Source organism: Acipenser ruthenus, chromosome 5, assembly GCF_902713425.1.
Source record: "Acipenser ruthenus chromosome 5, fAciRut3.2 maternal haplotype, whole genome shotgun sequence".
In the NCBI taxonomy this organism is placed as follows: domain Eukaryota; kingdom Metazoa; phylum Chordata; class Actinopteri; order Acipenseriformes; family Acipenseridae; genus Acipenser; species Acipenser ruthenus.
In genome coordinates this window covers 45,402,029-45,417,559 of record NC_081193.1, presented here as the reverse complement: position 1 = coordinate 45,417,559, position 15,531 = coordinate 45,402,029, and the positions used below count along the sequence as shown (strand labels likewise).

At 35.6% G+C, this 15,531-nt stretch overlaps 1 protein-coding gene across 2 annotated transcripts in view; it reads right to left on the bottom strand.

The window, feature by feature from the left end:
- Nucleotides 1-291: 291 nt before the first annotated feature.
- LOC117402683 (fermitin family homolog 1-like) overlaps nt 292-15,531 on the bottom strand; it is a 30,570-nt gene continuing 15,330 nt past the window's right edge. The window contains exons 5-15 of one of the 2 annotated variants that reach the window (XM_059024268.1): nt 15,028-15,241; nt 14,544-14,646; nt 9,941-10,048; nt 9,344-9,475; nt 8,696-8,745; nt 7,699-7,823; nt 6,464-6,570; nt 5,236-5,460; nt 4,438-4,562; nt 3,462-3,603; nt 292-3,215 (exon numbers count right to left, since the gene is read on the bottom strand). In XM_059024268.1, coding sequence (XP_058880251.1) covers nt 3,042-3,215; nt 3,462-3,603; nt 4,438-4,562; nt 5,236-5,460; nt 6,464-6,570; nt 7,699-7,823; nt 8,696-8,745; nt 9,344-9,475; nt 9,941-10,048; nt 14,544-14,646; nt 15,028-15,241 — 1,505 coding nt within the window. In that variant the 3' untranslated portion in view covers nt 292-3,041. The remainder of the gene's footprint in view (nt 3,216-3,461; nt 3,604-4,437; nt 4,563-5,235; nt 5,461-6,463; nt 6,571-7,698; nt 7,824-8,695; nt 8,746-9,343; nt 9,476-9,940; nt 10,049-14,543; nt 14,647-15,027; nt 15,242-15,531) is intronic. The other variant, XM_034004063.3, reaches the window with a different exon arrangement.

The following is a 15,531-nucleotide window of genomic DNA, read 5'->3' as shown; positions in this document are numbered from 1 at the left end:
TCTGGTGTGAGAGTAAGAGTTTTTAGCTTTTAATCTAGTGAACAAATATGGATTGTTGGCTCAATACTAGTACATTACTAGCAAAGGGCGATCAAGACGAAATACAGTCAGAGATTAAAAATGCCAAAAATGTCTTGCGTCTGAAGCTCTCTCCAATTTCCCTGCCATCATCAGTGATTTGTGTGGTAACAAGCAGGGACATCCACCACACTGATACTAGGCAAGCGTTTTATTGTTATTTTTTAATTAGCATCAGTACTGTACATTTTAGTCACCAAGGATTTAAAAATGCCAATAATATTTTTTCGTAATGAGGTCAGCTGTAGAGATGCATGGATAATGAAGCTTTCTTTGCCTTCTTTTCTGTAATTTTATTATCAATAAAAATACATGATTGCCATTTGCTATCACAGAATAGTCCTTTGTCATTTCTGAGTGATTGAGGCTAGCATGGAGGCTTTGTTGATTTGAATTAATTAATATTTACAATAAAATGATGTTGATATTTCCAACAATTAGAAACCTGTTTGAGGGACTATTTTTATCCAAAAGTAAATATAATATATATTTTTCTGTTAATACTCATAATAATATGTTATTGTACAGACCTTTTTTCTGTTTTCTATCTCAGATGGAGGTACGCGGTGGTCTACATTTTTTGGAAAGGGGTATGCAGCTTAAAAAGATTGAAAACCCCTGTTCTAATGTGATCTGGTACAATGAATATCCTCTACTCAGTGATACACCAGCATCACTGTGACACATTTCCCAATATTTCCCCCAAAAGTGACAGTGAGTATTACAGAGACACCTTGGTTGTATCTACAGCTTTACAGTTTTATTTTTTGTTCTTCAGAAACAAAAAGGTCTGTAAACTCTGTTGGCATATTTAAAACAAACAAAAATAAGAAATGGTGGTTGGTTCTGAATCAAACATATTGACCCCCTCACTGAAGAAAATGGCCCCCTAAAATTTTGTGAGGGGGCCACATTGACTCTCAGTCTAAGTCCTGGAGCAAACACTGATTGATAGTTTCTATCTCTGTACTATATGTATGGTTGAATGACTCATAATAGGGTCTTGCAAAACCCTATGGGTGGGCAATAAGACTGAAGCAATGCTGATAAAAAGATACTTGTACCATAAGAGACTGCGTCAACTGTGTTAGTGAACGTATTATAAATCAGAATGAAATTGCATTTTACTGTTACTCTGTAAAAAAAAATGACTTGTGGCAAGATGTACCAGTTTCTTTGGGAAGGGCTGATGAGTTTACAACAAGTTGTATAGCTGTATAATTCACTGGAAGATGGTTTAACTGTGCTGTTATTTACATATCAATTTTTTCTGTTAAGAAACTGTTACCTACAATCAAAGCTCAGAAATGTCAAGTGGAATTTCTATGAATTTATATTCTGACCAATAAAATAGTCTTGCATGATAGCTTGATCTAGTAGAAGAAAATACCCCTCTCTCCAAACTGAAAGAAACTGCTATAGTGGGTTCTAAATGGTGATCTGATCTCAAATGAGAGTTTGAGGTAATACCAGAGTACTGTATCTAGCAGAACACTTCACATTGCGGCTGTCTTGTCAAATATAAATTTGATTGCATAATGTTAAGTTACCTTAGGATGGAATAGGCTTCATGTAAAATACAGCATTACTGTTGTGACATGCCCATGTTATTTGTGTGCCTATTTTGAAGGCAGGCAGATAAAGAACATTATTAAACATCTACCAACATTAATATACTTTTTCTAACTAAATTTAGAACTTTAGATTTACAGTAACAGAAAGCCCATCCCTTTCAATGTAGTTTATAACTATTCTTCCATTAGACTGATGCATCATAAAAGTCATGGTTTATTAAGGTATAGTTTGTTTTTAATTGTTCTGAAGTTTTCAAAGAAAATGATCAAGTACAAGCAACCAGGACATGTTAACAGAAATCCAGCAGGCGTTGCTAAATCCAAGAAAGCTTAACTTCAGCCTTTGTACAGCCTACACATCATTATTTTTGTCATGTTCAAAACATGTAATGCAATGCTTCATATTTAATTATAACAATACCAAATATATATTTTCATGCTGTTAGGATATAGTTAGAGTTTTAAAGAACCCCCTTCAGTGTTTACAAGGAACACATTACATTTGCTTTATCCTGTGTTGTCCATATCGCAGCAATATATTTTTCAACATAATCATGATTATTTTGTTACTGTTATTTTGATATCATAAGTAAATCAACTAGGGCCTTATTTTCCTTTTAGCTTTTGGGAATGATTGCTAGAAGAATATATTTTTTTCTTCTAAACATCGCAGTATATCTACTATTGTTGCAGGAGGGAGCATAATCTGGACACATTGCAATCCTTATAAGATAAATTCTCTTTCTCCTGGCGACCACTACTGAGTAAATGTTAAGAAACATTCCCCAGCTAATTTATGACCCATATGTGATAAAAAAATGTCAAAGTTGGCGGTAGGTTTAAAAAATATAATACTGTGATGCGGAAAACACGGGACACTGCAGGTACAAAAGAATGACCGGAATTGAAGAATTTATATAAACTCATTTCCAACTTGGAAAATCATTGGAAAAGACACTAGGGAACATTGAAAATGTTTTTATCTGTTCAAAGAAAGTCCTTTGTATGTTGGGGCCTATTCAATTGATCCAAATGGGAGCAGATCTAAATACTGTCCTCCTTTAAATCACAAAAAAATATGTCAATATTTGAACAGACCCTGTTATTATTCCATATGTCCACAATGTTTTAGCAAGCCAAATACTCCCTTAGTCAATTTCATCTAGAGTTTGTTTTGTTATAGAAAACATGGAGTTAGTTTGGCCAGTGTTTTAAAGTAGTACTATTATACATCTGCTTTTAAATGTTGCTTTGCAAAGAAATGTCATCATCTAGGTCTTTCCAGCTCCAAATTGGTTCTTCAAAAACGAGTGTGGTCTCATAGCAGGTTAGCATCCTCCGTTGGATTCACTGTGCCCATACATTTGGAATAAGCTAAGTAACACATTCTTAGTCCTGTCCTCCTGTAAGCTTATGGAAAAGTTCTTCATCTAAAGTTTCATTTTGATCCTTGGATCGGGTTGACAGGAAAATGTACCCTCCAATGTACTCATGGACGATCTTACAGTCGCAACTCAGGCAGGCAAATGCGACTGACACATTCTGATCAAACTCAATTGCAACCTGAAAAATATCCCCACATCCCCCCAAAAATATACATTCAATAGCATGTCTTATTGTTAAGTGTTTTTGTATATTCTGCCTGGAATTAGTGATTCACGTGGATTGTCTTTTATGAATTTTATTTCTATGTTTAAATTATAATTTACTTTGGTTTACGTATACAAAGTAGTCTGTTTTTTGCAGTACAATACAGCAATAATAAACACTACAAATCCTCTTTATCATTAATCAATAATCTTACTGTACCTGACGAATCTCCCAGTTTACATTCCATTGCTTCATGTTCGAGAACCGCCAGGTTATTATTGGAAGACAAGTACTCATATCTATCCTTATTAATCTGTTGTAGGAAATCCCCAACAGTTCATCTTTCTTGCATCCTCGAAACCTGTGAAGTATGCATGACATAAAACATATATATATATATATTTGTTCATTGGTAATGGTGAAATAAATTACTGACTACTCTCTGCTGTGGGATATAATGGAGAACAGTTATGTAAGTAGGCTCTGATGTCCATATGTATGTTAAACTTTTGAGTTTTGCATATATCTACAGAACCCCTTGTCCAATTGTGATTAAACTTGCTGAGGCAATTCTTACAGTGCATTGATAGTATTAGAAAATGGGGGTAAATATACAAATGTGTGTCTCTGTTAGTGTAAGTCACACATTTATTTAATTTATATAAGGAACTAGTTGTCAAATTGTGATTAAACTGGCTACAATAAGGACATTTTCTTTCACAAGCTATTGAGTGTATCATAATTAACCGATTACAAGGTTTCAAGATGTAAATGTAACATACAGCCAGACACATGAAATGTTTGGAAAAGCAAGGTAATGCTTTGATCTGCAAAGGATTCTTCAGCTACAATATTCTAATATTGTCCCAGGAGGCTGTGTGGTCCAGTGGTTAAAGAAAAGGGCTTGTAACCAGGAGGTCCCCGGTTCAACGTAGTTGTAAGTGACTCCGCAGCTGATGCATAGTTCACACACCCTAGTCTCTAAGTCGCCTTGGATAAAGGCGTCTGCTAAATAAACAAATTATATTAAATAAACAAATTATATTATATTTAAAAAAAAATTCTATAAGGGTTCTGAAAAAAATAAATCTGAAATCATGTTCAATAAGCATACAAAAAGAAGAAACTGAGAAGTGTGTTTTGTGATTCAGTGTTTAAAGTTACGGATGAACCACAGAAAGTAGAATTACTGTACCTTACAATATAGTATTTGATGCCAAACTCAGGTAGTGACTGCCATGCTTGTATAAAGCGCATCTTGGCTTCCACAAGAGACATTTGTGAGACATTCTGATGTGCTTCCAGGATACGTGCTGTTAGCTGGTTGAAACACAAAGAATGTTGTGTTGATTTATAGGTATGAAAACACTCATAACACAGCATGTTTTTAATTCAGAGAAAGATGGAAAAAATTGTATTTTAATGTACAGAATACATTTAAACTACTACTATTACATTATCTGAATGATCTTCTACAATGGTGGTTGTAAACTATAGATATTATCAAATGTACATCTGGGAACATTTATTGAAATTCCATCACTTGTTCTCCAATAATATATCTACTATATCTGCGATCAGCTGGGATTCAACACTTTGGGCCCTATTTTGAAGCAAGTACTATATAAAGGCTGCAAAAATTGACCATATGAATGATCCTGCTCAGAAAACTTTGATCAAACACTTTTTGTTAAATTTATAGTTATCTATTTATGAAGTAATACAATCTAGCTAGAACTTTTCAGCATCAGCCAAATTACATCAGATCCCTTCTTCAGCATTACCAACTCCACGTCTTTCATATCAATTAAATGGGGCCAAATGTTTTTAAAGCTGTAACAAGCCTGAAGACTGATTAGACAGAGCAGAATTGCATTCTTACCCATCAAGTGTCTAGAATAGAGTTGATTCATAGAATTAAAAGGAAGATCAGAGGGTGATGTCATCAAAAAATGCACAATTCATAAGTAAAATACCTAACGTATAGTTCTACCTGTTTATTTTTGTACTTTTTCACATATCTGGGAGACACAAAGCAATCGGAGTTCATTTCCATGGCTTCTAGATTGGGAGCAGCTTGTGCTTGAGTTGAGTTTAGGTCCTTCATTTTCAGGAAAGACTGAATGTTGCGGACTTCAGTTCGGTAGGAGCTGTAGGCCATGGTTTTCCCTTTGGAAGCCAGCATGCATGCAGCCATCCATTTGGCGTACTGATTCTCCTTCAGAAACAAACCACAATTTGTTTAAATGCAATATCATTGTAATGTTATTATTTATTATTATTATTTATTTCTTAGCAGTCGCCCTTATCCAGGGCGACATACAATTGTTATAAGACATCACATTATTTTTTACATACAATTACCCATTTATACAGTTGGGTTTTTACTGGAGCAATCTAGGTAAAGTACCTTGCTCAATGTTACAGCAGCAGTGTCCCCCACCTGGGATTGAACCCACAACCCTCAGGTCAAGAGTCCAGAGCCCTAACCACTACTCCACACTGCTGCCATTATCCAATTCAATCATGTTGTGCTGACTGAATAAAAAGGTGGAATTCAGTTATAGCTATAACTAGGCAAAATAGCATGTTTTTGTATTACAATAGCATGTAATGATAATACTTGTGATTTGCAGAAAGCAACAACAGTTTCTGAATATAATGACTTTCTGACATTATTTTTGCCTACAATACTGTTAGCTATAACATTAAACACAACATTATTAAGATACTTTAATCTACAGCCATAGTATTCATGCTTGAAAATAATTTACTAAAAATGTCAAAGATTTCAGAATATACACATGTATTCCTTAAACAATTGGTGATAGTTTGTGCATTTTCCTATTTTCACCAACCCACTAAAATGGACGATAAAAATGGATAGCTCTGATTGTTTGCTATGTATTCTATAAGCGAGTCTTCAATAAGATTAAGCGTTAGAATATTTATTTAAGGAAACAACAGGTGGTGCTTCTGACATATAAAAAGAAGATATAGCTGCAAAAGGAGGCAGAGGGGAAGGAGGAGGAGAAAAAGAAACTGCAGGACAGTAAGATAGAGGTAAGTCCCAGCTTTTAAATGATTGGGGAAACCAATGAGGGTATAGGGTATGTTGTCTTCCCTCTAGAAAAGCATGTTAGTTTATCGTTAAACTAAATCCATAACGCATACTGAAAAAGAAGACTATTGATATATATATATTTTTTTAATGGTCTTACATTTTCACATCGCAGGTAGACTTCATTCATGCCATCAGCTACAGGAATTAAGAGTTTGATTCCAAATTTTTTACTTGAGACATTAACATCAGGTACAACTTCACAACCTGTAGGATATTCAAGAAAAACACTGGTCAGCAAAATGACATCCCTCTGTTTCATGTATTCATTATATCCTGTTCATAAAATGTGTTAAAAAACCCATTGATGGTAGCATACACATACCAAGGATGTAAAAACACAAAAGGAATCAGTACCATAAGACATCCACAGCATGCAGAATAGAATTGCTTTACAAACTTCCATGTTTTATGAAATCCACACAAGTGGTTCTCAACATAGTTTCAATAACTCAGCCAATCAGTTGCCAGTCATGACAAGTAAGTTATCATGATGACATACATTTGATTCCTAAAGACCTCTCTCACGTAAACAATACCAAGGTGCTGTGCTTGAAACATTCAGTGGGAAGTTGACAGTCAATCGAAATACATTAAACACCAGCAAGAACCCATGACAGCAGGTCCAGGTGCTCAATATTGCCCTCAGGACAGTTACAGTACTCATTCCTTCCTCATACATACAGAATCAACAGCACTTTTTGTTAACACATACCAATGTTTCCTTGCTTAATATTTAAAACACTATTTTTTAAATGCAGACTGTACAAAACTTTTCCATGCTATTACTAGCAGAAAAAAACAACATTCACAATAACATATTTGAAGCACATTCTGTCAAAAGGCAAGCTAGGACAAGTTACAGTACACCTTTATTAAAGAAATAAAATTGAAATAACTAAATTTGTTTTGCTTTGCAGGGCTGTGCAAGTAGATTCTACATATGGCTTTATCATTAATTTACATCTGCAATAATGTTTAACATAAAACAAAAAAAGCAAATCCTACTTAGAGCCCAATTTTAATACACCTTTTACATATTCTAGGTATCAACAGGTCCCATGTCAATTTTATTATTTTTCATTTCTTTTGTAATGGACAGTTTTATGTGATGCACTGCCATTGAGAATTATGCCCCTTGTCTCAGTTGGGGCGTGTCGGAGTTCCAGGAACAAAATCAAACATTCTTTATTGGTGCAATCGATTTTGCTTGAAAATAACCACTAGTTGCTTAAACAGTTGATGTGTTTCATAAATCTGGCCCAGTATTTTCCAGTGGGATGAAATGACAAATACAATTATATGAAATAAGGCACTATGTAACTACAGACATACCTCTTAGGTGCATCTGTTCAATGGGCTCTGCTCGAGCACATTCCATATTCTTGTAGTAAGATATGGAGGTGTCTTTAAAAACAAACCAGTACTCTTTATATGCTCGCAGGGTCAGCTTTTTGGGCCTAAAATTAACAAAACAATTTACAATATACTCAAAGAGAAAGTGTTATGCTCAACACAAAGATAAGGAGGAAATTAAGAAATAAAATACAAAATCCAATATAGCTATATTCACATTTTATACGTATTTCCAAGATTACATTTTGCTTTAAAAGCATGGATTAAAACCACAGGGGCAAAAATATAAAACAAAACACTGATTGCTGAAAGCAACCATGTATTGGTTAATTTAATAAACCCTTATGTAACAATTTCATTTTCTTTGTTGCCTCTTCAGTGCAGATGTTAAGAAAACAAAAGATATGTATATTGGTGTGTGCCTATTCATTTTTGTTTAAATCATCTAAGGACAATTACAGAAAAAAGTTTCTAAATAGAATATCCAATAAGTGTTTTTTTTTCTCTCTTTCATCTGTACTGCCTAAAGAAATAACAAAAAGATAAATAATGAGAAGTCATTATTGAACAACTATTTCCCTGCACATGGCTTGCACCTTTAATAGGTATCATTTCATTTTCTATAAACTTTGAATTTCAGACTGAAGAGTTGTGGATTAGGAGAACAAAATAATTCTGATTGTCTGTTATTGGATACTTAAATGGGGAATATAGTAGTGTATGCTTCTGTATACCAGTGAGAGGTGAAAAAGTATGTTTTAAAATATTGCTATTCTTTCATTGGTATATGATTTTTTTTATCAGCCTAAATATACATACACATTAATAATGGTATTATTAGACATTTATTGTGAGTTATACAGTAGCTATTTCCTTTTGCCTATGATCTTACAAGAACAGGTATACAATTATAGAAATTATAAATCATTTAGGTTTTAAATTGTAAAATAAACTCACTAGGACATCCTAAACTCACCTGAAAAGCTTCAAATAATCAGCAAGCTTTGGTATATCAGTGATGTCCTCCTAAAGTGAACAAGAAAAAACGTACCTTTAGAAATTACATTTAGAAAGCAGTCGGTTGTCATTTCAATGGACTATAGTATACAAATATTGACTGGAACTTATAATGAATATTGCTCAGAGTTTCAGACGTAAGAGAATCATAGAACAGAACTGTGTACTAACTGTAAAGATCTTATGTCAAAACATGTGGTCTGATATGGTCACAGGTTAATGTAATGTAGCAGTTAAAATAAATGTCAGGAACTTTACCAAGGGAATTAAACTCCTACAAGCCCCCTTCATGCGGATGATTAATTAATTACTTTGGGAGTATAACAATTAAGAAAACTCATCCTGAAATAGTGTGTGTGAAGAGAAGAACAGCACAATAAAAACATTCCAACGCAGTAACTGCACTGCACATGTTTCTTTACCTCCTACATAAACACCTGGTCCATGCCATTTGGTTTCTGTTATTTGTACTTGTGTGCAGATACAATGTCATATAATGCACTAACTAATTTTTACTAGGCTGCAAGTTCTGGTCTAGTTCCCTGCGGTGAAGCTAACGGGTATCTATTGATTATGAATTATTCAGAAGTGAAAGCCAATGACATACCAAAATTCTGTCTGAATGTGTTCCATCAAGTGTCACTTCTAGATTAGCTAGGGCAGCTTCTACTTCATCTATGTCAGGCTCATTTGAAGAACTTTGTGGTTCAGAAGACTTGGACATCTTGCTTATATGGTACTGAAAAAGAAAAGAAATGTCTTGTTGTTCCTTACGTCAACTGCATATTACAGAATTTCTTCACATAAAAACAATACACTAACATTTGTCTTTAAAAACAGAAAATTGTCTGTGACATGCCTAATGGGCAGCTTTCTACAGCCGTCTTGTCATTCTCTACAATGTCAACTGGGTGTCCTATCATTACCATTAAAATAATAGCAAGGTAAACAGGCACAGTAAATTATAGCTGCAACCACATAAGCAGCAAATATATGTTTTTCTTTTCCCAAACAAGAAGAAAAGGGTTGTATTTGCACACTGAAAACATTTCTCAAAAGACTTGAAATCTGATAGCTGCCTATAGCTGGGATAATAAGGCCCTGACTACTCTATTATGTTCTTGTCAAGGCTTGTTCTGCCCCTACATAAAAACAAAACAAAACAAAAAAAATCTAGTTTTACAACTGAAGGTCAGGTACATACCTGCAGTGAGGCAAACATAAACATTTCTTCTTCTGTGCATTCGATTTCTTCCAAAAGTATTGCCCACCGTGCCTGTTCATAGAGTTGGTTTATTCTCACAGCATCGTACTGTTGAGCAAAGCAGGAATAAATGCATCAGAATATCAATAAAGTTTAATTATGCCTTAAAAATGAATTGATTCTCAAGGGTTTCAACAACTATTAGTGAAACTTTAAATATCAATAACCAAAAATATTCTTATATGATTATTAGCAATTAACTACTTCTAATAGTGTTCCAGTAAACAAAGTAAGACTACTGACAAGCCCTTTAATTAAATGTTTGCCTTGAGTAACAATGTCCAAAGGCAAAAATCATTGGTACTGTAAGACTATTTGTCAAATATACATTTTATTACCCAAGCCTAGAAAAATGTTATCTGTGATAAACATTTTTTTTAAATGCCAGATAGGGTAGCATTTTAAACTAAGATACACTCAATGTACTCACACAGTGTAGGGATACCATAAGCAGTGATATTTTGTGCCTCCTCACACTACCTTGAGCATGCATCAACCTTGCCCTGAGGAAATAGGTCAGTGTCCATGCCAGTTCAAACATGGCCTTCTTGAGACTGCTTGTAAAGGTAACCAGAGCCATTGCTTCAAACTATGTGGTGGTGTTGTGATATGGACAACAATCCCTCTCAGAGTTATGTGGAAACAACCACAAGTGATTATTTCACTTAACTTAAGGCCTTTTCCCAAGCTAGATTAAAACCCTGACTTCCAGTTGTAATGTAATCTGCATTATCCCACTGGGTCACTTTGCTCCTCTAAATATATTTGAACAGCATATTTATTCTTCCTACCTGGCTATGTGTGCTGCACCTGGTAAACAGTCTGTCAAGCACCTATTTTGTGAATTCAGATATGCAAGTCCTTGACATATTTCTAGCCACGAGGCTGTAAACAAACCCCACCCCACCCACCCTCCGACTACACATATCTTTTCAGCCACACAATGTGCATTCTCAAACTATTTTGTAATTTAGTCACACCAATGAAATGTGTCTTAGAGAGGTTAGAGGGTCATGTTTTCAATCTCTGGCCTGAGGTGAAAAACCATTGACCCCTTATACAGACTGGTTCCTGGTTTCCTGCCTTGACGGTATATAAAGCCTTTGAAAATGATGTGGGTGATGCCGAATTTGCACAAATCTGTCACCCTAAGCAATACAAAACAGTGTTTGCCACCAATTAGTGTAAATATACTAATAAACCTGAAATAAATAATTTAAAGAAAGGAATTCTTCTTTGCTAAAAAGTTTAAAAGAACACTCTGGGCCACTTACTTGTTCTGTTTGTACCAGGTGAAAAAACTTTGGGTTTAGGTAGAAGCAGTCAATTAACATTCCCCTTACTTACTAGTGTTATAATTAAGGCTTCTGATTTTCGGTTTTAACCGATAAAACACCCCCGATACAAAAAAAAATGAAATCGGTGGATAGCCAATAAACACCGGAAAAACTGTGGAAATGGATAATCAATTTACGGTGACTTTACCCTTTTCCCATTAAAAAAAATAAAACCTACTACAAAAATAATAATAAATACATTTCCCAGTGCTGCTGGGCAATGTCCTGCCTTCCTGACTTGTATCTATCATTGGCGGTGTTTACATGCAAGTTTTAATCGCGCTACTATAGTGCATTCATGACGTGTCACGCGCAAATGACGCATGATTGTGCTCGTTCCAAAAGTGCACGGCAAAAAAAGTGTGCGACTTAAGTGTCATTACACTTTGGCAAAGCACGGTAAAGTGCATGCTAATTGGCCTACTTAGTCCCATAGCAACAAACTCCACAGTCGTGCAAAATACTGAACGATAGACTTTCATGAAATAACATGATACATCCTCCACTTCCCCTATGTAAAAGAACGCTCTTCTCTGGGATACGGTCTTTCTGTCCTCCTCTGTAGCGTAAGATTTTCCTTATCCCAGTCTTACTAATACAAATCAGTTAAATATCCATCCATTATTATCAATCCGCTTCTCCTGATGAGGGTCGCGGCTAAATTATATATAAATTGCATATAGAGATGTTGATTTATACCATTATTTATTCATTTCAGTGTATTATGAACGATGCATGAGAACTACTAGATCGTTATGACCAGCATTATTATCATAATAATAATACTACGAATAATGTAGCTTTTTTCCTGCAGGATGTTTCAAGCTTCCACCCCTTCTGACAGCACGCAACACCAGGTCCGCTGGACGGATGAGGAAACTCGTTCCTCCTCCAAATTATTGAGGACCTGGGGGTTATGGATGAACTGGATCGACCTCACCAAAAGAAATGCCACCATTTTCACCAGTATTACCGGTGCTCTGGCTGAACTTGGTATAAATAGAACGCTCCTGCAGGTACGAGATAAATTCAAGAAACTGAAATATCTGTACCTGCAGGAAATGCACCGGTTAATGGGTGACCGGCCAGTGGCAGTGGCATCGGACCATTTGCTGGACTCCTCATCCTCCCAGACGTCCTGTGAAATACCAGCCCCATCAATACAATATGGTAACTGCGCCAGCCATCATTTACTTTTCTAAACTAAAATATGCTGCCGTGGTAAAGTTAGCTTGACATTTGATATTCGTTTGATATTCGACTCAAGCTAACCCGACATGAATGAAAATGGCTGTATCTCGCCAACCACAGAAGCTACAGTGCTCAAACCAACTTTAATTTAAAGGAGACCAGTTGTGAATTGTTTCACAGTCTCTGTTTTACATGTGAATCCTAAGAATAATTTCTGGAAAATAATAACATACCGTATATACGCACACTTAACTTCAGACGAGTGTAAAAAGGGCTTTATCTCCCTAACCACAGAAGCTACAGCGTTCAAACCAACTTTAATGTAAAGAAGACTAATTGTGGATTGTTCCACAAGCTCTCCTTTACATCTCAATCAAACAAATTGTGAAAAACAATAACATACCGCATATACGCACACAGCCTACCTGACGCGTAAAATGGCTTTATCTCCTCAACCACAGCAGCTACCGTGCTCAAACCAACTTTAATTTAAAGGAGGCCAAATGTGAATTGTTTCACAGTCTCTGTTTTTACCTGTGAAACCTAAGAATAATTTGTGAAATACAATAATATAATCGCATATACACACCACCGTCCCAGCGTCAATTAAAAGTGCTTGAAATCCCCAACCACAGCAGCTAGCGTTTTCAAAACAACTTTAAGGAGTACCAATTGTGAATTGTTTCACAGTTTCTGTTTTACATGTGAATCCTAATAATAATTTGTGAAAAAACAAATGGTTGGAGATATCAAGCCATTTTACACATGTCAGGCTAAGTGTGTGCGCATATGCGATATGTTTTGTTTTTCACATATTATTCTTATGATTCACATGTAAAACAAAAGCTGTGAAGCAATTCACAACTGTTTAAATTAAAGTTGGTTTGAATGCTGTAGCTGCTGATCCTGGAGCATCGTCTGATGCGCCTGGAGTACAGAAGGATGTACCTGATTGCACGTACCGCTGCCAGGCAGGATCGGCAATACAGCCACCTCTTGGAAAGGCTGGACCACGCTGATAAACAGCACCAAGAGATGGTTGTGTTGCACGCCAAATTTCTGCGCACAATAACAAGAGAACTGCAGGTGCCTACCCCAGCTCCTGCTGAAAGCCTAAAGCCTCATGTAAACCCCTATGCATTATTTGAACGATATCCTTTATCGCGCAGCATCGCTTTTCAGCGCGTTTGGTGATATTTAAATAAACCCTTTCATTATTTTATTGTTAATGAAGTCGTTTGCATTTGGACGACTAAATTCTCTCTCTAAATTAAACTCTCATGTAAACGTGGAAGCAGAACTGTCATGACCATAAAAGCGCAAGAGATCTGTTGTCACGCTTTTTAGTTTTTGCTTGTAAACTGCCCCAACTACTGAGTGAAAGCACATTCCTACATTTCTATTGGAGACTCCGCTTGTGAGATTTAAAACGAGACTACAATCAGGATGGAGGCTTGTTAGCGGGATTTAAAGCTGTATTACAGTTAAGATATGGAGGATTTAAAATGGAATTGTGTCGAAATGTAAAGAAATGCCTACACACAAAAACCCCAGAAGAATGTGCCCGTGGCCATAGGGATTTCGTTGTGGAAGACAGCAATGGAAAGAAGGTACAACGTAAGTGTGCAACTAAGTACTGTTGAGTTGCTATACATATTTTGACAGAAAAAAAAAAACGCTCAAGCATTTTGGAAAGTAACCGAAAACACTAATTTCATACAGTATATCAAAAACAAAAGCCCCGAAAAAAATGATATACATAAAACTCGAAAATAGCTAAAAAATAAGCACAGAAAAATACTATTAATAAAAACTGAAAAACAGAAGCCCTAGTTATAATATTTTCTTTTTTTTTTTTTTAAGCTTTGTCAACAACAAAATGGAAGCATATTTTGACCAGGTGCAATTCACACTTGTTGGAATGTAGATGTATTACCAATGGAGTTATATGTAAGATTTTCTAATGTAGACTCTGCGTGTTTGGGAGGTGCCAGTATTATAAGTTAGGTATTTACTTTTGGGTTCAAGTCAAAGAAACTGAAGTACTTGAAGCGCAACAAAAGTTTATCCTCCTCCTGAAAGCCTTGTTCCATGAGTGAGCGGGATGAATCTAACCATCTACAAATAGAAAATGATAAAAAAAAAGAAAATAATTAATATAAGAAATACACCCAACTGTTTGTAATAAGGCTGTAATTTTTATGAAGGCTGCACCATTACACTGTATAAACTACTTAACTTTGCTCTCTTGGGTTTACAGTGTCACCTGAACCCCAAAATAAACGTACTTAAGTCAGTCAGTGACTGCAATCTTTATGGCACATAGCAACTGTAATATAATAAGGCAGTGAACTCCTGCAGTTTATACAACTAGTAATATTACTAAATGTTTACATATTTATTTATTAGCAGTATTAGTAACAGTAAGTAAAGAGTTCATGAGAAAGAAAAAACACCCAATTAAATCTCCCAATTAACCCCTGCAACAAGCAATCTTACCCTGCATTTATTGTCGCTTTGTCAACTAATGATAGTGGCTGGTACAGCTTTGCTAGTTTTTCAGGTGGGCAGTTTGGCTGGCTGACAGCCAGGATATTACAGTTCTGTTCTGTTAGTAGACTGTCACTGAACCACATTATGGTAGAAGACACTGGAGTTCCGTTGACTGGATCGTATATAGGTGTCATGGTTTTACTGTACAGCCCAGGGCTTGCTAGTAAGGAAACAAAAAGACACTCCCAGTCAGTTGTAGGTCATATTTGAGATGTTTGAGGTGTTTGAAATGTTTATAGCCACAGAGTAGAAAGGATGTCTTACAGCACAGTGTACATCAACTTAACTTTCTGCAGCTTCTTATTCTCCATGGAGGTAACAAATCCAATTACTAAACAGGCCCAAACTTTTCTTGAGATCTCAGTTGGTAACAATTGATGGTTCATGAATTCACTTGGTTCATCTGTCTAACATTGTTGCAGGAATACTTAGAATGACCTAATTGCTTTG